Source organism: Petromyzon marinus, chromosome 19 (genome assembly GCF_048934315.1).
Source record: "Petromyzon marinus isolate PM22_M1 ecotype Great Lakes invasive population chromosome 19, UKy_Petmar_22M1.pri1.0, whole genome shotgun sequence".
Classification (NCBI taxonomy): Eukaryota; Metazoa; Chordata; class Hyperoartia; order Petromyzontiformes; family Petromyzontidae; genus Petromyzon; species Petromyzon marinus.
Window position 1 is genome coordinate 8,758,063 of NC_133685.1, and position 22,518 is coordinate 8,780,580.

At 50.9% G+C, this 22,518-nt stretch overlaps 1 protein-coding gene across 1 annotated transcript in view; it reads right to left on the reverse strand.

Annotated features, from left to right (window-relative positions):
* Positions 1-313: 313 nt before the first annotated feature.
* Positions 314-22,518, reverse strand: part of LOC116943868 (oxysterol-binding protein-related protein 6-like) — a 205,864-nt gene continuing 183,659 nt past the window's right edge. Inside the window, exons 23-25 of the mRNA XM_032957146.2 lie at positions 21,503-21,629; positions 18,701-18,823; positions 314-9,390 (exon numbers count right to left, since the gene is read on the reverse strand). Of these exons, the coding sequence (XP_032813037.1) occupies positions 9,282-9,390; positions 18,701-18,823; positions 21,503-21,629 (359 nt within the window). The 3' untranslated portion in view covers positions 314-9,281. The remainder of the gene's footprint in view (positions 9,391-18,700; positions 18,824-21,502; positions 21,630-22,518) is intronic.

Genomic DNA, 22,518 nt, shown 5'->3' on the forward strand with positions numbered 1-22,518 from the left:
TGGTGCAGTGGTTAGCGTACCACGCTGTGAAGTCTGTCACCTCGGGTCGATTCACGGCCATGGTTAATATCAGTGGTGAGCGACATCTGATGCGGTCCTTGGGTGCCTTCTCTCTACCAATCTGTACTCACCAGTGTGGTGAAGCATGGCCAGATAGCATCGATGACCCACATGGTGTGGGTCATCATGGAGGTTGTGGGTGGCATCACCCAGTAGCGGACCTAACCGAAGTCTGGAAAGTGTCATCAACGTTACACCTCGTCACGCCGGCACGCGAGTGAAAACTCCACGCGAGAAAATCACTCGACAAGACTTCAAAATAAGCAAATAGATTTTATGTCTCGCTGCAAGCACGTACAGATCAACAAAGACCTACACTTGGTTAACCAAAAGATTACAGTTGAAATTGCACTTGATTAGCATTGCCGCTCTCCGATCCGAGACTGAAGCAATGAGGTGATTTACCATCAGACTGCCGGCAAAAAAACACTCGCTAAACGTCCACCGGCGGCGCCCATAAACCTTTGGTCGAGATGATGCATGATTGCAAAAGATTGCATTTCCTTAAGTGATCAGACGACCGTTGAAAGCATTAAGGCTGCAACACAAATATGAGCACAGGGTTTTAAAGAGGCACTGCATCGTATGAAAGTCAGAAGATGAATGCATCGCAAAGGCTGACATTTCCCAAAATATATGCGCGAGGTCCACTCGTTGTTCATATATATTTGTGCGAGTGTGTACATTGTAATGCCTACACGTATGTGTAGCATTATGCAACGTATTGTTTAACGATGCATTTTCACGTAATTACAGAATGCACGAGGGTTGGGTTTAAATTCGTTCAGAATGTAAATTACAAACTAGCCCTCACGTACCCATCACGGAACACGTGTTGTTACAAATTAATGTCTTTAAAAATTAAATAGCGCAGTGTCGGAGTGCATGCGTTTAATATCAATTTAATATCAATCTGAAACCGCACCTAACGTACGCATTCTTAGCCTTGTATATAATTTGCAAAGAGTATGGCTCAAATTTGTGCGTAAAAAATGAAGAAACCTATCATTTTTGGGAGGCACTTATTAGCTGGTAGATGGAGGCTTATGTGCACCTTGTAATCCAGCACCGTGGAAATCTTGATTTGATGTTTTCGTGACTGCAGGGATCCATACTCTTTGGTTCTTTCGGTAAAGACAACCACTTCAGCAATTGTTTTTCTTGCTGTGGTTGTCCCACCTGATGACGGACGCTTGTGTTGCGCCCGAAACGTCGTGATTTAATGTATTTTATACCGACGTGACTTTACCGAAAGGACCAAAGAGCATTGTTGTTAAACCCCCCTTCTTCTCGTGGGCGTTGGGGGAAGATGCCAGTCTGGCTCGCCAGAAGGTGGCACGGCAAATTGCGGATCGACATATATATATGATCTGTTCCATCTGTATGGGATCATGTGTCCCATCTGTATGGGATAGAGTGTTTCCCCCACCGCGCATGTGGGTTTTCTCCTTGCGCTCCGGTTTCTTCCCTTCCCACGTGCAAAAATGCTCATCATAAATTGGCTGCAAACATCTTAACAAGTAACAATTAAACCCAATGCAGGACCCTCCTGAAAAAGAGTCCTTGGACTCAGTGTGACTTCCTGTGTAAATAAGTAATGGTTATTATTGTTGTTAAAACACAAGGCTGTGATCACAACAGGCCGTGTGCATTAATGCCGACTCCCAATGTACCCAAAGCCCTTTGTACGTCTTCATAAGCTGCAATAATAATACATTTTATAATGCGGGCAAAGTTGCGGACCGAAGCTGCAATTCTGAGGCGTGAAGCCGAACTCAGCGTCAGATCGCGTCGCGCGGTCCGGTGACACTCAGTTAAATGTCGAGCTGAAGAGGTGTGTCTTTAGATGGCTTTTGGACGAAGAAAATTATTGATCGTTACAGATGTGAATGGGTGGGGGGCGGGGAGGGATGGCGTTCCAGATGACAGGGGGCTGTGACGGAAAAACGACGCGAAGCAATGACCGTCCTTGTCCTGGGGGTTTCCGAGGAGGTTCTGCGTCGCACTCCAAAGGTGTCTACGGACCGTTGAAGTGTCAGGCGTCAGCAGAGAAACTTCGGTACGGTGGGTAGCCGGATTTTAGGGCGTGGGTGCAAAGGCAAGCGATCTTGAAGGTAATTCTGGCACGAAGGATGGACAGGGAGTCTGGGCGAGGGTTGCATGGGCTGTAGACAAATGATAGTATATTTAAAACATCAATTTTAATTGCACATTATAAGAAATGATAATAATTTTTTTTATTACAATTACATTTCAGCATATATATTTAATCCAAAGTAGCTGAAATCACCGCCTTAACCCACAAAAGCCTCAGTCTGTGTCACTCTTGCAGAGGGCGTTGTGCTGGGAACGTCTCATCAACTCGATTGTGGGCGTCATCTGTGCGCCTTGCCGTGAGGCTAGGGCGCACGGAGGAAAGCCACACGTGCACCTGAACAACTGGTGCGTTCTGCACCTGATGGCCATCCTGCTTGGCTGTACTGTCTCATATGGACACCTCAGTACGCAGCAGGTGGATGTCTCAAGAAACACCATGCCTCTTGTAGGAACCAGCGTTTCAATTGCTGGCATCCCGGTCAGACACCCGCCTACGCCAACAATGCAAAAGCCACTGCATTGGAGGTGTGCATGGCCCCTACAGCTAATGCCGTTGGGTTTTAATGAACTGTAAAGAATCAGAACCAGAATCTTTATTCATACTGCAGGAATCCAATGACCTATGAAACACTCTTTTTCACAGATGTCCAGTAGGGGCGGGTCAGAAAGTTACAACAGAAAATACCAAAAAAACGACAGGGGTGCAGAGTATCGGAAAGTTAAGCAAATCACTCAAACTAAACAATTTCAAATGTAGCAGGTAAAGCCAGCTGAGCTATTAGCTCAGTGGGCTGCGGATAAGATGAGTCGCGGATAAGATGAGTCGCGGATAATAGGGCTGCGGATAAGAGTTCTGTGTATGAAGCAGTATTCCTTTGGTGGCCCCTGAGCCAGTGGTTGAATATTCCACATTCATATGGCAGGGACATATTTATATTCTTGAGTGTATATTGATGTAAAATATATGTCTGCATATACAGCATACACATGTATATTGTGCATCTACAGTAGTATACCCCAATTAGCATGGTTGGCTACGTGAGGTGACAAAGAAGTTCAACATATATGTACAACATACATAGTTATACACAAACAGATGAGCTCTTGGTGGCACTACATGCCTATATATAAATTTAGTGGTGGGGTTGGCGGGTAACGCATAGATCATGTGCGTGAAATATACCAACGTTCTGGGTAAGGGATTGCCTTACAGGGGCAGTACAGAAAGTTGTTTTTTGATGAGCCCTATGTGTGGCAGTTGAGCATTATCTTACAATATATATTTGAACCAGATTATAATTAAGTGCAAAAAACCCCAAAACAATCGGTCAGAACATTTAATGCAGGAAGCCCTAATAAAGAGTTCAGATTCTATGAGGCTTTCCTGGCTAAAGATCTCAACTTACAATGATTGTCGCTCCATGCTGCCAACACAGTGCTACCTACGCAGTGCCTCTTTAAAAGATCCAAGCTTCTCAACACACAAATGTCTTAACCGCAAGAATGTACAGAGCCGTAGCAGTAATATTAATTATAGATAACGTACACATCTCTGATATCGTGACAATATCCTCTTGGCTTCAGGCACAGCCTGAATTGGAAAACGGGGAAAGGAAAGGGGCAATGCATGAATCACATCTCAGCGACAAACGCAAAACCGACAGGGCATTCCTGGGTAAAGAAAGCTCAGCTATGTATATTTGAGTTATAGCGGAACAACAACACTTGCCCAGGCCAGAATCGTTGACCCGACGCTGGGAGGACGAAGCCCTCTCGAGCGCAGTCCCAACAATCTGGAATACCATCCAATTCTGTGGTCTGTGCAAGATGGACCTATTCAGAGATAACGTTGTGGGTGTGTTCGTTAACCCTCAAAGCCATGCCATGTGAAAATATTGCAACGCAGAACAGCGCTGTGATTGGATGGAAAGAGGAATGAGGTCAACGTGGGCTTGGCAGTGTTGCTTGTGCCAATGCCTGTGCGTTAAAGAAATAACCCCTTGCTTGGTTTGAATGGGCCGTTCAGGCTGGGCCATCCAGGTAGGATGGGAGAGCTGAGAATAAGGTCATGGGATGAAACTTTTCAACACATTATGATGAAATGAAATTCTGTTAATTGGAATGATTGTCATGATTTGGGGGTTAAAATTTAATTTGAAAAAATTATAATCCTTTGCAGTCCCCATTTTGGCTCATGAGCTAAAATGTAACACTTGAATAGCATTTGAACAGGCGTAATCTAGTTGTACACGCACAATTCAATGCGTGTGTTATGAAAGACACAATTACAGTCAATTATCAGTTTTTGCATACCCAGATTTTTTTTTTACCGTTGCCTTAACTTGATGCAATTCATGCCTCCGATTAGCACGGTTGGCTACATACGGTGCGAAAGAAGTTCAACATACATACGTACAAGTGAACCGAGTTCAATGAAGCAAACGTATTTTAGGAACCCGGAGATGAGCGAGCGAACAGTGGAACGAGGGGTGGCCAAGGAGGTTGGCAAAGTCATGGGGTGCAGTGGCTACAGCTGCGCTTTTTATCTCAGAGCTGCCCTGCACCCCGATCACTAGCGAAGATGACCCCAACACTGGAAGCCGTATTGTTCTGCATCATACCGGTCACCTAGCTACTCCAAGTGTGCAAGTGGGGTGAATGGCCATCGTGGGAGAAGAGGCCACAGTAAAAGCCCAGCCTTGGAGAGGCTGAGCTGGGACTCTACAAGAACAGCAGCAGCTGACAGCGCGGATGTGTGAGCGGATGCCACGCAGGTTCGTGAGCCGGTCACCATATCGCGCCCTTTCAGGTGCACATCTGCGACCGTCTGGAACGCTCTTCCTTCCTATATTAGGAAGCCACTGGGAGCTATGCAATTTTTAATCTAGACTAAAAACATTTTTTTTTTAGAACCGCTTGGTGTTTAGTTTGTTGTCCTTCCCTCTCGCGCTTCCGATTAGCATGGTTGGCTATATTTGGTGCAAAAGAAGTTCAAGAAACTGATGCCGCGCAGAATGAGGGTCAGCAGGGCGAGGCGGAGGAGAGTGAGCATGCTCGGCAGTACTTCTAAGTGTTCAACCAATAAAGTAAAAATTTTCATACGTTGAATGAAACCTAATAAATGGCTCATTTTAACATGGTGTGTAATTCTGCGAGTAATTGAAACTATTTAGATATGTACTCATGTCACCTCTGGAGAACTCCATGTAAGTTATATTTTGAGTAAAGATTATACATATTATATTATTTTGGTCTTTCGGTAAAGTCACGTAGATAGGTTCAAAGAAAATAACAAAAAACTACGGTGTTTCGATCGCGGACGAAGGTACTTTGCAAACCCACTGGCTATCAACAAAGATTCGTTCATGAAGCCATCCATATATACAGACATAGACACAATTTCAACCGAGAAGATGGGTACAAACTCAGCAATCACTGGAAGGACGTTATCAACCAGTTTAAGTCATAACTGGCTGTCATGTTTCCATTTTAGATCTGGCAGCCCTTTAATTAATGGAAGCCCACCACCAACACCATCACTACCATCACTACCAACAACTACTATCACCTCTAGCAGCCCTTTAATTGGTGGAAGCCAACCACCAGGACCATTTCTGCCCACTCCCTTTATTGGTGGAAGCCCACCACCAGCACTATCACTACCAACAACTACCATCACCTCTAGCAGCAACTTCCCTTACATGAACATTAGCTACCCCACCCATGCTGCTGACACTTGGGCTACGCCCATTTTTAAACCTTTATAAACAGTTTGCCTTTAGAGGCTAACCCCCTTTTCCTGATGACGACCGCTTGTGTTGCGATCGAAACTTCATCGTTTTTTGTTCTATCTACGTGACTTTATCAAAAGACCCAAAGAATATGAATTCCTGCAGTCACGAAAGCTTTAAGTCAAGATTGATAAATATTGGTAAAATTACGCGCTCTGTCATTATCCATCTTCAAGTGTGGTTCAACTGACAGAGGCAACGGGTATGCTGGAAAACATCAAAGGCAAACGAACTTTCCATGACGACAACAATCAACGAATACAGTAAAAAGCAATGATGTAATTGAAACAAAAAAAGATCATCCCCGACACAGAGATCACACGAATCTGGAACGGGGTTCTTGGAAGCTGTAAACGTGCCTTGAATTTTCTCAATCCCTCTTTGACATCAATCCACGCGCGGGCGCACACCGGGGCGCGTGCGGGGCAGGGAGTGTGGCTGTTGCGATGTAACAGTTTAGTACAAATCGACTTGCAAAGCCAGGAATCTCCGGTCCCATCGACCGGCATCCGTGGTAAGTTTGAAACAACAGAGCCACGTTTCTTAAAATGTCTTAAATCCCCCCCCCCCCCCCCCCCGGCTGCTGTCCACCCAGCGGTATCAGATGTTGTACATCGCAGGTAGTTTAGTCAATCGGTTGGTCGCGCACGGTGGGGTTAAGTGTGAGTACTTTCACCTCTTGGAAAACGGCTGGCCAGCACAGAGAAGTAGGCCAAATATGCTCTAGTGGGGCTCTCCAGCGCAAATAGATTTTCTTAACTTCAACTAAATTATGTGTTTTAACACCACGAGATTAGATTCCACTTTGCACACTCACCTCAGTAATGGCCTGTAATCGATAAATAATGAATACATTAACTTTAACTGAAGCACAGCAAAACGTGATATGAAACTTAAATCGATTTTATGTTATTTATTTAACCATTTGGAGTCCAAAATTAGTTTTGCTACATTTTTTCATCTGCCATTGAGTATATTGGCAAACAGCTCATAATAATAACTTTGAGACATTTGTCAAACCACTGCTAGATGAAGGACCTCTAGCGCCATGGTGATCACGGTGGTTATTTGACCATACTTCACTTCGCTGGCTAGTGAGGGTTGGTGAAGGGGGGCTCAAGACTGGTTAAGGTATCATTCGCCACTGGATGTTCGCTAAGGCTGAGAATCAAACTCACGGTCACCCGGGTTCATAGCACATGAACGTTGGCAATTGTTCCTAAAATAAATTAAGATGCCATGTGCCCACATAATATTTGAGAGCTCTTAAAGAAGGCCCAACTGCCCCAAATCTAAGTCGAAATAGTTTTCTGATTTAAGGGAGTCATTGACAAAGGTGGTTACATTTAATTTTTTAAATTTCCCCTTGAATAGCAAACGCATTTTGTAATTCAACCTCACACGGTTTATTAAAGACTCGCTTGCTCAACCCATTGAAAATTTAAATTTATGATAAGACTACAAACGAAAATAAACATGTACGACAAAAGTGATATTAAACTGAAAAATGGGCAAATTTTATGAAACCGAAGGTGCAAAATGAAATGAGCTTTAAGTGAAACGTCTGCAGCTTGTTTAGACGTGACAAGAGGTCAGTCGACATCACACCATTTCAATAATGTTTTAAAGATTTACCGCCGACAGTATTAGAGGACTGTGAGGGATGGCAATTGCATGGAGAGGCCTTCATCCAGTAGTGGACAGGCCTTTCATGATGATGATGATGCGGATTTATATATTTGTATTACACAGTTTACAAAGCACTACTTTTCCACAAACAATTATTTAGTTAAATTTTGATTTAAAGCTTTCGTGACTGCAGTAATTCATATTCTTAGCTCTTTCTTTTATGATTTTATTGTTTCCCTTCAACGTGACTTTACCGAAATAGCTAAGAATATAATTATTTAGTTGTTTTTTTGCCAAAGCCCGTTGCGTTGCGGAGCCATGAAGTCAAATACGAAACCCTCTATACGGGAGCCTTAAGAAGCTGCGGTGAGTTTCAGTTGTGCAATCAATGGGACTGCGAGTCTCAATTGGAAACTACCATTTGTGCGTGGAGCAGTGCGTCATTTGATAAGTGACAGAACAATGTCTAATGACTCGCCATTCCCAATTGACACGGGAGAGGTCGTGCCCATCAGTCGTATTGTGAGTATTTCTCAACATTTAATGGACGGGGAAAAGCCACGACTGACTTGTGGAAAGGAGTCAAAGGGACATATTTGTTTCTCACGAAAGCGGAGAGGTCTTGCGCATTGCAGCTGGTGATATCTTGTTACTGCGGAGATAGGGTATCACCATAAACCATACCGTGTGGGAAGGCTTTCATCTAGCAGTGGATTTGACAAAGGGCCGTACATTATTATTTGCTTACTTGAATACAGGTTATATTGATCTTTAAGTGCTTAAATCACAATGTACGGGGATCCTTTTTTGACAGTAGCTGATAGAGAATTACTTACAATGCTAATAATTATTACAGTTTAAATAGGAAAACATTGTTTCATCGTCATCATTTTCCACCATTTAAAATACGATGCTCATCATTTATATTAACATGCAAAATGTAAAGTTCGAAATTTAGCAGCAAAAATATATATTTATTTTCCGTAAGTCCTATTTTATCCGTTAACTCGAACGGAAGCAGAGAACAACGTTTGCAGATTTCAGTTGTTAGAGCATTGTTAATGATGAGAACAGAATTGCACGTGTCAGACTATTCGACTAGCACGATTACGATCGGCACCACCACCACCACCGGTGAAGACTTTAAATTAGAAATTGTGCAAATGTTGCAACATTCATAGCAGGTTTATGAAAGAAGAAAAAAAATGCACACAGCTTGTTTCCAGAGCTGCACAGGCTATCGCACTATACAGAATCTTTGCATTGAATTCGTGCTATGATACACTTCCCTATAAGATACGGACAATTTGGATAATACGTAATATTTGTTTTCTCAATTTATATGACTTTATGGTATTTTTTACATATATACTTTATATAACAGCCAAACGGAAGTCTTAACTGGTATATGAGTGCACAGAAGGGACAAAAGCCTTTTGGGGAAGGGAGAGGGGGCGGTAGCCATCTTATAAACTGGGGGCGAGGCTAGGATAATGAGTGGGAGGGGATTGCGAGAATGGGGCGGGGTCAAATGACCGCTGTAAAACTGCGGTGGGAGTTTCACCTGCCTGGTAATAATTGGGCTATAGTGGCAAGTACTGGTGGAGCACACCAAATGGGTCTTATGTTTGAATATGAATGCGCCCCTCCGGTGTGACACCGCGTCAGCCCCCCGCCCCCCCCCCCCCCACGGCAAAGAGGACGTCACCAGAGAACCTGGCTTTCCAGTTTCGCGAACCCAGATTCTCGTCTCAGCTCCCAGTAGGTTCCGTTCGTTACCCAGCACTCCCGGCCGCTGGAGTCCACCACTCTCCTGTGATGGGGGCAGAGGTGGGGCGGGGGGGGGGGAGCAGGGAGGTGGGGGGTAACATTCACAGAAATGGGAATGTGGAAACAAGTGGCAGAAAAGTATTACACTCTGAGGCTCACAGCAAAAAGTGTCTAAAAGGCAGAGGTGTCTCGAGGTAGCTTGGTCAGGACACGTCGCTTGGGGAGGGGTGATGGCCGGCGGTCAAAGGTGCATGGTGGGGGTTTAGGTGGCCAGCGAACGCAGCTAAAGCAGTCGAGAGGAACGACTACGGTGGAGATGGAGTGATGAGGTCACAGTTCGTGTGCGGCAGCTAAAGGGATCGTCGCGTTGTGAGTCTATTAACGATTGGCAATTGATTGGGAGAGGCCTTCATCCAGCACTGGATAGAGCACAGCTGATGATGATGATGATTAGACATTCTTCTTTCAGTACACTGGCATGCTGATTTTATTTTTCAAATTTCATTTAGTGTTAGACTTTTTTGTTGTATTTATGTTGTATGGCAGGGTTACTGTAAGGTTAGGGTCAGGATTTGGTTTAGTGGTTGTATCTATGCATGTTGAACTTCTTTCACACTGTACGTAACCAACAGTGCTAATCGCTGGTAGGGTTAGGGTATAGAGGAAGGGTTATGGTCCAGTATAGGGGAAGGCTGAGGGTAACGGTTATAGTGGTAGAATTTTTGTCGGTCAGGTATGGGGATAGGGTTTGAGTTAACGTCAGGTATCGGGTAGGAATTATCATCATCAGGTATAGGGGTAGGATTAGGGTTATGATCAGGTATAAACGGACGGGTTAGGGCCAGGCATCGGCATAGGAGCATTCAGCCTCATGTATCATGGCGGATTATTATCATGGTCATTTATAGGGTTACAGTCAGGGTCAGGTATGGGGCTCGAGTTATGATCATTGTCAGGTGGAATAGACTTAGAGTCAAGGTCAGGCATAGTGCAGCAATGTTATTGTCAGGGTGATGTGTAGGGGTTATTGTCAGGGTGAGGTGTAGGGGTTGTTGTCAGGGTGAGGTGTAGGGGTTGTTGTCAGGGTGAGGTGTAGGGGTTGTTGCCAGGGTGAGGTGTAGGGGTTGTTGTCAGGGTGATGTGTAGGGGTTATTGTCAGGGTGAGGTGTAGGGGTTGTTGCCAGGGTGAGGTGTAGGGGTTGTTGTCAGGGTGAGGTGTAGGGGTTGTTGCCAGGGTGAGGTGTAGGGGTTGTTGTCAGGGTGAGGTGTAGGGGTTGTTGTCAGGGTGAGGTGTAGGGGTTGTTGTCAGGGTGAGGTGTAGGGGTTATTGTCAGGGTGAGGTGTAGGGGTTATTGCCAGGGTGAGGTGTAGGGGTTGTTGTCAGGGTGAGGTGTAGGGGTTGTTGCCAGGGTGAGGTGTAGGGGTTGTTGCCAGGGTGAGGTGTAGGGGTTGTTGCCAGGGTGAGGTGTAGGGGTTATTGTCAGGGTGAGGTGTAGGGGTGGTTGTCAGGGTGAGGTGTAGGGGTTGTTGCCAGGGTGAGGTGTAGGGGTTGTTGCCAGGGTGAGGTGTAGGGGTTCTTGCCAGGGTGAGGTGTAGGGGTTATTGTCAGGGTGAGGTGTAGGGGTTGTTGTCAGGGTGAGGTGTAGGGGTTGTTGCCAGGGTGAGGTGTAGGGGTTGTTGTCAGGGTGAGGTGTAGGGGTTGTTGTCAGGGTGAGGTGTAGGGGTTGTTGCCAGGGTGAGGTGTAGGGGTTGTTGCCAGGGTGAGGTGTAGGGGTTGTTGCCAGGGTGAGGTGTAGGGGTTGTTGCCGGGGTGAGGTGTAGGGGTTGTTGCCAGGGTGAGGTGTAGGAGTTGTTGCCAGGGTGAGGTGTAGGGGTTGTTGCCAGGGTGAGGTGTAGGGGTTGTTGCCAGGGTGAGGTGTAGGGGTTGTTGCCAGGGTGAGGTGTAGGGGTTGTTGCCAGGGTGAGGTGTAGGGGTTGTTGCCAGGTTGAGGTGTAGGGGTTGTTGCCAGGGTGAGGTGTAGGGGTTATTGTCAGGGTGAGGTGTAGGGGTTGTTGTCAGGGTGAGGTGTAGGGGTTGTTGCCAGGGTGAGGTGTAGGGGTTGTTGTCAGGGTGAGGTGTAGGGGTTGTTGCCAGGGTGAGGTGTAGGGGTTGTTGCCAGGGTGAGGTGTAGGGGTTGTTGCCAGGGTGAGGTGTAGGGGTGGTTGTCAGGGTGAGGTGTAGGGGTTGTTGCCAGGGTGAGGTGTAGGGGTTGTTGCCAGGGTGAGGTGTAGGGGTTGTTGCCAGGGTGAGGTGTAGGGGTTATTGTCAGGGTGAGGTGTAGGGGTTGTTGTCAGGGTGAGGTGTAGGGGTTGTTGCCAGGGTGAGGTGTAGGGGTTGTTGTCAGGGTGAGGTGTAGGGGTTGTTGCCAGGGTGAGGTGTAGGGGTTGTTGCCAGGGTGAGGTGTAGGGGTTGTTGCCAGGGTGAGGTGTAGGGGTTGTTGCCAGGGTGAGGTGTAGGGGTTGTTGTCAGGGTGAGGTGTAGGGGTTGTTGCCAGGGTGAGGTGTAGGGGTTGTTGCCAGGGTGAGGTGTAGGGGTTGTTGCCAGGGTGAGGTGTAGGGGTTGTTGCCGGGGTGAGGTGTAGGGGTTGTTGCCAGGGTGAGGTGTAGGAGTTGTTGCCAGGGTGAGGTGTAGGGGTTGTTGCCAGGGTGAGGTGTAGGGGTTGTTGCCAGGGTGAGGTGTAGGGGTTGTTGCCAGGGTGAGGTGTAGGGGTTGTTGCCAGGGTGAGGTGTAGGGGTTGTTGCCAGGGTGAGGTGTAGGGGTTGTTGCCAGGTTGAGGTGTAGGGGTTGTTGCCAGGGTGAGGTGTAGGGGTTGTTGCCAGGGTGAGGTGTAGGGGTTGTTGCCAGGGTGAGGTGTAGGAGTTGTTGCCAGGGTGAGGTGTAGGGGTTGTTGCCAGGGTGAGGTGTAGGGGTTGTTGCCAGGGTGAGGTGTAGGGGTTGTTGCCAGGGTGAGGTGTAGGGGTTGTTGCCAGGGTGAGGTGTAGGGGTTGTTGCCAGGGTGAGGTGTAGGGGTTGTTGCCAGGGTGAGGTGTAGGGGTTGTTGCCAGGGTGAGGTGTAGGGGTTGTTGCCAGGGTGAGGTGTAGGGGTTGTTGCCAGGGTGAGGTGTAGGGGTGGTTGTCAGGGTGAGGTGTAGGGGTTGTTGCCAGGGTGAGGTGTAGGGGTTGTTGCCAGGGTGAGGTGTATGGGTTGTTGTCAGGGTGAGGTGTAGGGGTTATTGTCAGGGTGAGGTGTAGGGGTTGTTGTCAGGGTGAGGTGTAGGGGTTGTTGCCAGGGTGAGGTGTAGGGGTTGTTGCCAGGGTGAGGTGTAGGGGTTATTGTCAGGGTGAGGTGTAGGGGTGGTTGTCAGGGTGAGGTGTAGGGGTTGTTGCCAGGGTGAGGTGTAGGGGTTGTTGCCAGGGTGAGGTGTAGGGGTTCTTGCCAGGGTGAGGTGTAGGGGTTATTGTCAGGGTGAGGTGTAGGGGTTGTTGTCAGGGTGAGGTGTAGGGGTTGTTGCCAGGGTGAGGTGTAGGGGTTGTTGTCAGGGTGAGGTGTAGGGGTTGTTGTCAGGGTGAGGTGTAGGGGTTGTTGCCAGGGTGAGGTGTAGGGGTTGTTGCCAGGGTGAGGTGTAGGGGTTGTTGCCAGGGTGAGGTGTAGGGGTTGTTGCCGGGGTGAGGTGTAGGGGTTGTTGCCAGGGTGAGGTGTAGGAGTTGTTGCCAGGGTGAGGTGTAGGGGTTGTTGCCAGGGTGAGGTGTAGGGGTTGTTGCCAGGGTGAGGTGTAGGGGTTGTTGCCAGGGTGAGGTGTAGGGGTTGTTGCCAGGGTGAGGTGTAGGGGTTGTTGCCAGGTTGAGGTGTAGGGGTTGTTGCCAGGGTGAGGTGTAGGGGTTATTGTCAGGGTGAGGTGTAGGGGTTGTTGTCAGGGTGAGGTGTAGGGGTTGTTGCCAGGGTGAGGTGTAGGGGTTGTTGTCAGGGTGAGGTGTAGGGGTTGTTGCCAGGGTGAGGTGTAGGGGTTGTTGCCAGGGTGAGGTGTAGGGGTTGTTGCCAGGGTGAGGTGTAGGGGTGGTTGTCAGGGTGAGGTGTAGGGGTTGTTGCCAGGGTGAGGTGTAGGGGTTGTTGCCAGGGTGAGGTGTAGGGGTTGTTGCCAGGGTGAGGTGTAGGGGTTATTGTCAGGGTGAGGTGTAGGGGTTGTTGTCAGGGTGAGGTGTAGGGGTTGTTGCCAGGGTGAGGTGTAGGGGTTGTTGTCAGGGTGAGGTGTAGGGGTTGTTGCCAGGGTGAGGTGTAGGGGTTGTTGCCAGGGTGAGGTGTAGGGGTTGTTGCCAGGGTGAGGTGTAGGGGTTGTTGCCAGGGTGAGGTGTAGGGGTTGTTGTCAGGGTGAGGTGTAGGGGTTGTTGCCAGGGTGAGGTGTAGGGGTTGTTGCCAGGGTGAGGTGTAGGGGTTGTTGCCAGGGTGAGGTGTAGGGGTTGTTGCCGGGGTGAGGTGTAGGGGTTGTTGCCGGGGTGAGGTGTAGGAGTTGTTGCCAGGGTGAGGTGTAGGGGTTGTTGCCAGGGTGAGGTGTAGGGGTTGTTGCCAGGGTGAGGTGTAGGGGTTGTTGCCAGGGTGAGGTGTAGGGGTTGTTGCCAGGGTGAGGTGTAGGGGTTGTTGCCAGGTTGAGGTGTAGGGGTTGTTGCCAGGGTGAGGTGTAGGGGTTGTTGCCAGGGTGAGGTGTAGGGGTTGTTGCTAGGGTGAGGTGTAGGAGTTGTTGCCAGGGTGAGGTGTAGGGGTTGTTGCCAGGGTGAGGTGTAGGGGTTGTTGCCAGGGTGAGGTGTAGGGGTTGTTGCCAGGGTGAGGTGTAGGGGTTGTTGCCAGGGTGAGGTGTAGGGGTTGTTGCCAGGGTGAGGTGTAGGGGTTGTTGCCAGGGTGAGGTGTAGGGGTTGTTGCCAGGGTGAGGTGTAGGGGTTGTTGCCAGGGTGAGGTGTAGGGGTTGTTGCCAGGGTGAGGTGTAGGGGTGGTTGTCAGGGTGAGGTGTAGGGGTTGTTGCCAGGGTGAGGTGTAGGGGTTGTTGCCAGGGTGAGGTGTATGGGTTGTTGTCAGGGTGAGGTGTAGGGGTTATTGTCAGGGTGAGGTGTAGGGGTTGTTGTCAGGGTGAGGTGTAGGGGTTGTTGCCAGGGTGAGGTGTAGGGGTTGTTGCCAGGGTGAGGTGTAGGGGTTGTTGCCAGGGTGAGGTGTAGGGGTTGTTGTCAGGGTGAGGTGTAGGGGTTGTTGCCAGGGTGAGGTGTAGGGGTTGTTGCCAGGGTGAGGTGTAGGGGTTGTTGCCAGGGTGAGGTGTAGGGGTTGTTGCCAGGGTGAGGTGTAGGGGTTGTTGCCAGGGTGAGGTGTAGGGGTTGTTGCCAGGGTGAGGTGTAGGGGTTGTTGCCAGGGTGAGGTGTAGGGGTTGTTGCCAGGGTGAGGTGTAGGGGTTGTTGCCAGGGTGAGGTGTAGGGGTTATTGTCAGGGTGAGGTGTAGGGGTTGTTGTCAGGGTGAGGTGTAGGGGTTGTTGCCAGGGTGAGGTGTAGGGGTTGTTGCCAGGGTGAGGTGTAGGGGTTATTGTCAGGGTGAGGTGTAGGGGTTGTTGTCAGGGTGAGGTGTAGGGGTTGTTGCCAGGGTGAGGTGTAGGGGTTGTTGCCAGGGTGAGGTGTAGGGGTTATTGTCAGGGTGAGCTGTAGGGGTTGTTGTCAGGGTGAGGTGTAGGGGTTATTGTCAGGGTGAGCTGTAGGGGTTGTTGTCAGGGTGAGGTGTAGGGGTTGTTGCCAGGGTGAGGTGTAGGGGTTGTTGTCAGGGTGAGGTGTAGGGGTTGTTGCCAGGGTGAGGTGTAGGGGTTGTTGCCAGGGTGAGGTGTAGGGGTTGTTGCCAGGGTGAGGTGTAGGGGTTGTTGCCAGGGTGAGGTGTAGGGGTTGTTGCCAGGGTGAGGTGTAGTGGTTGTTGCCAGGGTGAGGTGTAGGGGTTGTTGCCAGGGTGAGGTGTAGTGGTTGTTGCCAGGGTGAGGTGTAGGGGTTGTTGCCAGGGTGAGGTGTAGGGGTTGTTGTCAGGGTGAGGTGTAGGGGTTGTTGCCAGGGTGAGGTGTAGGGGTTGTTGCCAGGGTGAGGTGTAGGGGTTGTTGCCAGGGTGAGGTGTAGGGGTTGTTGCCAGGGTGAGGTGTAGGGGTTGTTGCCAGGGTGAGGTGTAGGAGTTGTTGCCAGGGTGAGGTGTAGGGGTTGTTGCCAGGGTGAGGTGTAGGGGTTGTTGCCAGGGTGAGGTGTAGGGGTTGTTGCCAGGGTGAGGTGTAGGGGTTGTTGCCAGGGTGAGGTGTAGGGGTTGTTGCCAGGGTGAGGTGTAGGGGTTGTTGCCAGGGTGAGGTGTAGGGGTTGTTGCCAGGGTGAGGTGTAGGGGTTGTTGCCAGGGTGAGGTGTAGGGGTTGTTGCCAGGGTGAGGTGTAGGGGTTGTTGCCAGGGTGAGGTGTAGGGGTTGTTGCCAGGGTGAGGTGTAGGGGTTGTTGCCAGGGTGAGGTGTAGGGGTTGTTGCCAGGGTGAGGTGTAGGGGTTGTTGTCAGGGTGAGGTGTAGGGGTTGTTGCCAGGGTGAGGTGTAGGGGTTGTTGCCAGGGTGAGGTGTAGGGGTTGTTGTCAGGGTGAGGTGTAGGGGTTGTTGCCAGGGTGAGGTGTAGGGGTTGTTGCCAGGGTGAGGTGTAGGGGTTGTTGCCAGGGTGAGGTGTAGGGGTTGTTGCCAGGGTGAGGTGTAGGGGTTATTGTCAGGGTGAGGTGTAGGGGTTGTTGTCAGGGTGAGGTGTAGGGGTTGTTGCCAGGGTGAGGTGTAGGGGTTGTTGCCAGGGTGAGGTGTAGGGGTTATTGTCAGGGTGAGGTGTAGGGGTTGTTGTCAGGGTGAGGTGTAGGGGTTGTTGCCAGGGTGAGGTGTAGGGGTTGTTGCCAGGGTGAGGTGTAGGGGTTATTGTCAGGGTGAGCTGTAGGGGTTGTTGTCAGGGTGAGGTGTAGGGGTTGTTGCCAGGGTGAGGTGTAGGGGTTGTTGCCAGGGTGAGGTGTAGGGGTTGTTGCCAGGGTGAGGTGTAGGGGTTGTTGCCAGGGTGAGGTGTAGGGGTTGTTGCCAGGGTGAGGTGTAGGGGTTGTTGCCAGGGTGAGGTGTAGGGGTTGTTGCCAGGGTGAGGTGTAGGGGTTGTTGCCAGGGTGAGGTGTAGGGGTTGTTGCCAGGTTGAGGTGTAGGGGTTGTTGCCAGGGTGAGGTGTAGGGGTTGTTGACAGGGTGAGGTGTAGGGGTTGTTGCCAGGGTGAGGTGTAGGGGTTGTTGCCAGGGTGAGGTGTAGGGGTTGTTGCCAGGGTGAGGTGTAGGGGTTGTTGTCAGGGTGAGGTGTAGGGGTTATTGTCAGGGTGAGGTGTAGGGGTTGTTGTCAGGGTGAGGTGTAGGGGTTGTTGCCAGGGTGAGGTGTAGGGGTTGTTGCCAGGGTGAGGTGTAGGGGTTATTGTCAGGGTGAGCTGTAGGGGTTGTTGTCAAGGTGAGGTGTAGGGGTTGTTGCCAGGGTGAGGTGTAGGGGTTGTTGCCAGGGTGAGGTGTAGGGGTTGTTGCCAGGGTGAGGTGTAGGGGTTGTTGCCAGGGTGAGGTGTAGGGGTTGTTGCCAGGGTGAGGTGTAGGGGTTGTTGCCAGGGTGAGGTGTAGGGGTTGTTGCCAGGGTGAGGTGTAGGGGTTGTTGCCAGGGTGAGGTTTAGGGGTTGTTGCCAGGGTGAGGTGTAGGGGTTGTTGCCAGGTTGAGGTGTAGGGGTTGTTGCCAGGGTGAGGTGTAGGGGTTGTTGTCAGGGTGAGGTGTAGGGGTTGTTGCCAGGGTGAGGTGTAGGGGTTGTTGCCAGGGTGAGGTGTAGGGGTTGTTGCCAGGGTGAGGTGTAGGGGTTGTTGCCAGGTTGAGGTGTAGGGGTTGTTGCCAGGGTGAGGTGTAGGGGTTGTTGTCAGGGTGAGGTGTAGGGGTTGTTGCCAGGGTGAGGTGTAGGGGTTGTTGCCAGGGTGAGGTGTAGGGGTTGTTGTCAGGGTGAGGTGTAGGGGTTGTTGCCAGGGTGAGGTGTAGGGGTTGTTGCCAGGGTGAGGTGTAGGGGTTGTTGCCAGGTTGAGGTGTAGTGGTTGTTGCCAGGGTGAGGTGTAGGGGTTGTTGCCAGGGTGAGGTGTAGGGGTTGTTGCCAGGGTGAGGTGTAGGGGTTGTTGCCAGGGTGAGGTGTAGGGGTTGTTGCCAGGGTGAGGTGTAGGGGTTGTTGCCAGGGTGAGGTGTAGGGGTTGTTGCCAGGGTGAGGTGTAGGGGTTGTTGCCAGGGTGAGGTGTAGGGGTTGTTGCCAGGGTGAGGTGTAGGGGTTGTTGCCAGGGTGAGGTGTAGGGGTTGTTGCCAGGGTGAGGTGTAGGGGTTGTTGCCAGGGTGAGGTGTAGGGGTTGTTGCCAGGGTGAGGTGTAGGGGTTGTTGCCAGGGTGAGGTGTAGGGGTTGTTGCCAGGGTGAGGTGTAGGGGTTGTTGCCAGGGTGAGGTGTAGGGGTTGTTGCCAGGGTGAGGTGTAGGGGTTGTTGCCAGGGTGAGGTGTAGGGGTTGTTGCCAGGGTGAGGTGTAGGGGTTGTTGCCAGGGTGAGGTGTAGGGGTTGTTGCCAGGGTGAGGTGTAGTGGTTGTTGCCAGGGTGAGGTGTAGGGGTTGTTGCCAGGGTGAGGTGTAGGGGTTGTTGCCAGGGTGAGGTGTAGGGGTTGTTGCCAGGGTGAGGTGTAGGGGTTGTTGCCAGGGTGAGGTGTAGGGGTTGTTGCCAGGGTGAGGTGTAGGGGTTGTTGCCAGGGTGAGGTGTAGGGGTTGTTGCCAGGGTGAGGTGTAGGGGTTGTTGCCAGGGTGAGGTGTAGGGGTTGTTGCCAGGGTGAGGTGTAGGGGTTGTTGCCAGGGTGAGGTGTAGGGGTTGTTGCCAGGGTGAGGTGTAGGGGTTGTTGCCAGGGTGAGGTGTAGGGGTTGTTGCCAGGGTGAGGTGTAGGGGTTGTTGCCAGGGTGAGGTGTAGGGGTTGTTGCCAGGGTGAGGTGTAGGGGTTGTTGCCAGGGTGAGGTGTAGGGGTTGTTGCCAGGGTGAGGTGTAGGGGTTGTTGCCAGGGTGAGGTGTAGGGGTTGTTGCCAGGGTGAGGTGTAGGGGTTGTTGCCAGGGTGAGGTGTAGGGGTTGTTGCCAGGGTGAGGTGTAGGGGTTGTTGCCAGGGTGAGGTGTAGGGGTTGTTGCCAGGGTGAGGTGTAGGGGTTGTTGCCAGGGTGAGGTGTAGGGGTTGTTGCCAGGGTGAGGTGTAGGGGTTGTTGCCAGGGTGAGGTGTAGGGGTTGTTGCCAGTGTCACTGAGAGATGTCACCGGAAGAAGCGTGGTTGGTGCTGCAGATTATTCTCCTCCAGGTGGCGCCGCCGCTCGCGCTGCGTCTCCTCCACGCGCCGCTTCTCCTCGCTCGCCGCCTCCACGTTCCCCTCCTCCAGTAGCCTGTGGCTCACACGCGGGGACACGCGGGCACATGTGTAACACATGTGTAACATGTGTAACACACACGATGCACACGAACGCACACAAGCGCGCTGCGCTACGAACCCGGCGACACGGGTTCGATTCCTGTTCACGGCCAACACCGGTGACGATTATCTGAACCGGTCCTGGGCCTCCTCTAGGTCGACTCAGACTCAAATGAGTACCTGGTGTGGTGCGTAAAGATCGCCACTGGGGAGACAAAGGCGGCCGGGCGTGGTTGCTGGCCACCCACCCCCTCGTGTGCCGTTCCGCCCTTCAAAGGTGCTACTCACTAACAGCACTTGCCCCTGCAGTCTGTGAAGGCTATATGAGGGACCTTTGTCTTTGTATACCAGACGAGGTAGTTAACATCTCACCACCGTGGCACCTCAAAAACCAAATACCATTTAACAACCGATACCTTACCCATAATATAATCTTTTAAAATATATTTACATGCTCTAACACACACACACAACAAAAGAAACCTCCGTGGATAGTATTGGACGCGAAAGCCTACGGATGTGTTAAACAACACCATCGCAATTCAATCGCAATTTTTGTTTTTAAATTCTCCATTACACGCGACTTTGCGTTGCCTATCCAGCGCAGAGCGCACGCAACGGGGGTGTGTGTGGTGTGTGTGTGTGGTGTGTGTGTGTGGTGTGTGTGTGTGGTGTGTGTGTGTGTGTGGTGTGTGGTGTGTGTGTGTGGTGTGTGTGTGTGTGGTGTGTGTGTGTGGTGTGTGTGTGTGGTGTGTGTGTGTGGTGTGTGTGTGTGGTGTGTGTGTGTGGTGTGTGTGTGTGGTGTGTGTATGGTGTGTGTGGTGTGTGTGTGGTGTGTGTGTGGTGTGTGTGTGTGGTGTGTGTGGTGTGTGTGGTGTGTGTGTGTGGTGTGTGTGTGTGGTGTGTGTGTGTGGTGTGTGGTGTGTGTGGTGTGTGTGTGGTGTGTGTGGTGTGTGTGTGTGGTGTGTGTGTGGTGTGTGTGGTGTGTGTGTGTGGTGTGTGTGGTGTGTGTGTGTGGTGTGTGTGTGTGGTGTGTGTGTGTGGTGTGTGTGTGTGGTGTGTGTGTGTGGTGTGTGTGTGGTGTGTGTGTGTGGTGTGTGTGTGTGGTGTGTGTGTGTGGTGTGTGTGTGTGGTGTGTGTGTGTGGTGTGTGTATGGTGTGTGTGGTGTGTGTGTGGTGTGTGTGTGGTGTGTGTGTGTGGTGTGTGTGGTGTGTGTGGTGTGTGTGTGTGGTGTGTGTGTGTGGTGTGTGGTGTGTGTGTGGTGTGTGTGTGTGGTGTGTGTGTGTGTGTGGTGTGTGTGGTGTGTGTGTGGTGTGTGTGTGGTGTGTGTGTGGTGTGTGTGTTGTGTGTGTGTGGTGTGTGTGGTGTGTGTGGTGTGTATGTGTGTGGTGTGTGTGGTGTGTGTGTGTGGGGTGTGTGGTGTGTGTGTGGTGTGTGTGTTGTGTGTGTGTGGTGTGTGTGGTGTGTGTGTGTGGTGTGTGTGGTGTGTGTGGTGTGTGTGTGGTGTGTGTGTGGTGTGTGTGTGGTGTGTGTGTGGTGTGTGTGTGTGTGGTGTGTGTGGTGTGGTGTGTGTGTGGTGTGTGTGTGGGTGGTGTGTGGTGTGGTGTGTGTGTGTGGTGTGTGTGTGTGGTGTGTGTGTGGTGTGTGTGTGTGTGGTGTGTGTGTGTGTGGTGTGTGTGTGGTGTGTGTTGGTGTGTGTGTGTGGTGTGTGTGTGGTGTGTGTGTGTGGTGTGTGTGGTGTGTGTGGTGTGTGTGTGTGTGGTGTGTGTGTGTGTGGTGTGTGTGGTGTGTGTGGTGTGTGTGTGGTGTGTGGGGTGTGTGTGTGTGTGGTGTGTGTGTGGTGTGTGTGTGGTGTGTGTGTGTGGTGTGTGTGGTGTGTGTGTGTGGTGTGTGTGTGTGGTGTGTGGTGTGTGTGTGGTGTGTGTGTGTGGTGTGTGTGTGTGTGTGGTGTGTGTGGTGTGTGTGTGGTGTGTGTGTGGTGTGTGTGTGTGGTGTGTGTGGTGTGTGTGGTGTGTGGTGTGTGTGGTGTGTGTGTGGTGTGTGTGTGGTGTGTGTGGTGTGTGTGTGGTGTGTGTGTGGTGTGTGTGTGTGGTGTGTGTGTGGTGTGTGTGGTGTGTGTGTGTGTGTGTGGTGTGTGTGTGTGGTGTGTGTGTGTGGTGTGTGTGTGTGGTGTGTGTGGTGTGTGTGTGTGTGTGTGTGGTGTGTGTGTGTGGTGTGTGTGTGTGGTGTGTGTGGTGTGTGTGGTGTGTGTGTGTGGTGTGTGTGTGTGGTGTGTGGTGTGTGTGTGGTGTGTGTGTGTGGTGTGTGTGTGTGGTGTGTGTGTGTGGTGTGTGTGTGTGGTGTGTGTGTGGTGTGTGTGTGTGGTGTGTGTGTGTGGTGTGTGTGTGGTGTGTGTGTGGTGTGTGTGTGTGGTGTGTGTGTGTGGTGTGTGTGTGTGTGGTGTGTGTGTGGTGTGTATGTGGTGTGTGTGGTGTGTGTGTGTGGTGTGTGTGTGTGGTGTGTGTGTGTGTGGTGTGTGTGTGGTGTGTATGTGGTGTGTGTGTGTGGTGTGTGTGGTGTGTGTGTGTGGTGTGTGTGGTGTGTGTGTGTGTGGTGTGTGTGTGTGGTGTGTGTGTGTGTGTGTATGTGGTGTGTGTGTGTGGTGTGTCCCACCTCTGGTCGGGGCGGAAGCGCGTGTCCGTGGGCGGCAGCACGGCCGCCAGTGCGGGGTCCAGCTCGTTGAGCTCGATGGCGAAGCGCGTGAAGCCGTAGTACAGCTGGTAGTCATTGGGCATCGAGCCTGGGGGCAGCGCGCAGTGTGGGAGGGCGGAGGGGGCAAAGGTCAGATGTGAGAGCAAGAAGAGCGATTCTCTTCTCGTGCATGGCGATGTGGTTGCAGGAGCCCGATGCCCAATGTTGAGGTCCTGCTGCTGCTGCTGGCCATGGCGAGAGAGCTTCAGGCGTTCGTGTCGTGTCGCTCTTCCTCCTCTATTGAAGCAGTTTCAGTTGATTTATTTTTCAGTTTATTTATTCTTCAGTTTATTTATTTCTCAGTTTATTTATTTTGCTATAGCCCTGTGAGCCATTCGGCTCATGAATCGGGTGCAACCACAACAAAACAAAAAAACACGAACAAGACAAACATCTTAAAGTGACTTTGTGTGACTGTGCAAACAGAAAATCCATGGGAAAAAAAACATCAAAAATATTCCTGAAAAAAAGCACCGTACACCAACGCTGTGTGCAAAAAATCCCAGTGGGATGCAAGTCAAACAACAACAACAACCACAAGAAAACTTTGATTAAGGCCATCAGCAGCGCAGACTGTCGTGTTTTTACCGTGTGGTCCATAGTTTGGGCTACATGGCCGCATTCGCACTACTGTGGATTATCTTTAATGTATCTCTATGGGTCTCTACGAGTCTCTATGTATCTCAGTGTCTATGATGTGGATTATCTTTAATGTATCTCTATGGGTCTCTACGAGTCTCTATGTATCTCAGTGTCTATGATGTGGATTATCTTTAATGTATCTCTATGGGTCTCTACGAGTCTCTATGTATCTCAGTGTCTATGAGCCTCTGTGTATCTCTTACGAGTCTCTAATTGTCTCTATGGATATCTATCTCTATGGGTCTCTATTAATCTCTGTGCATCTGTATGTAACTCTATTGGTTTACTGTACGGTC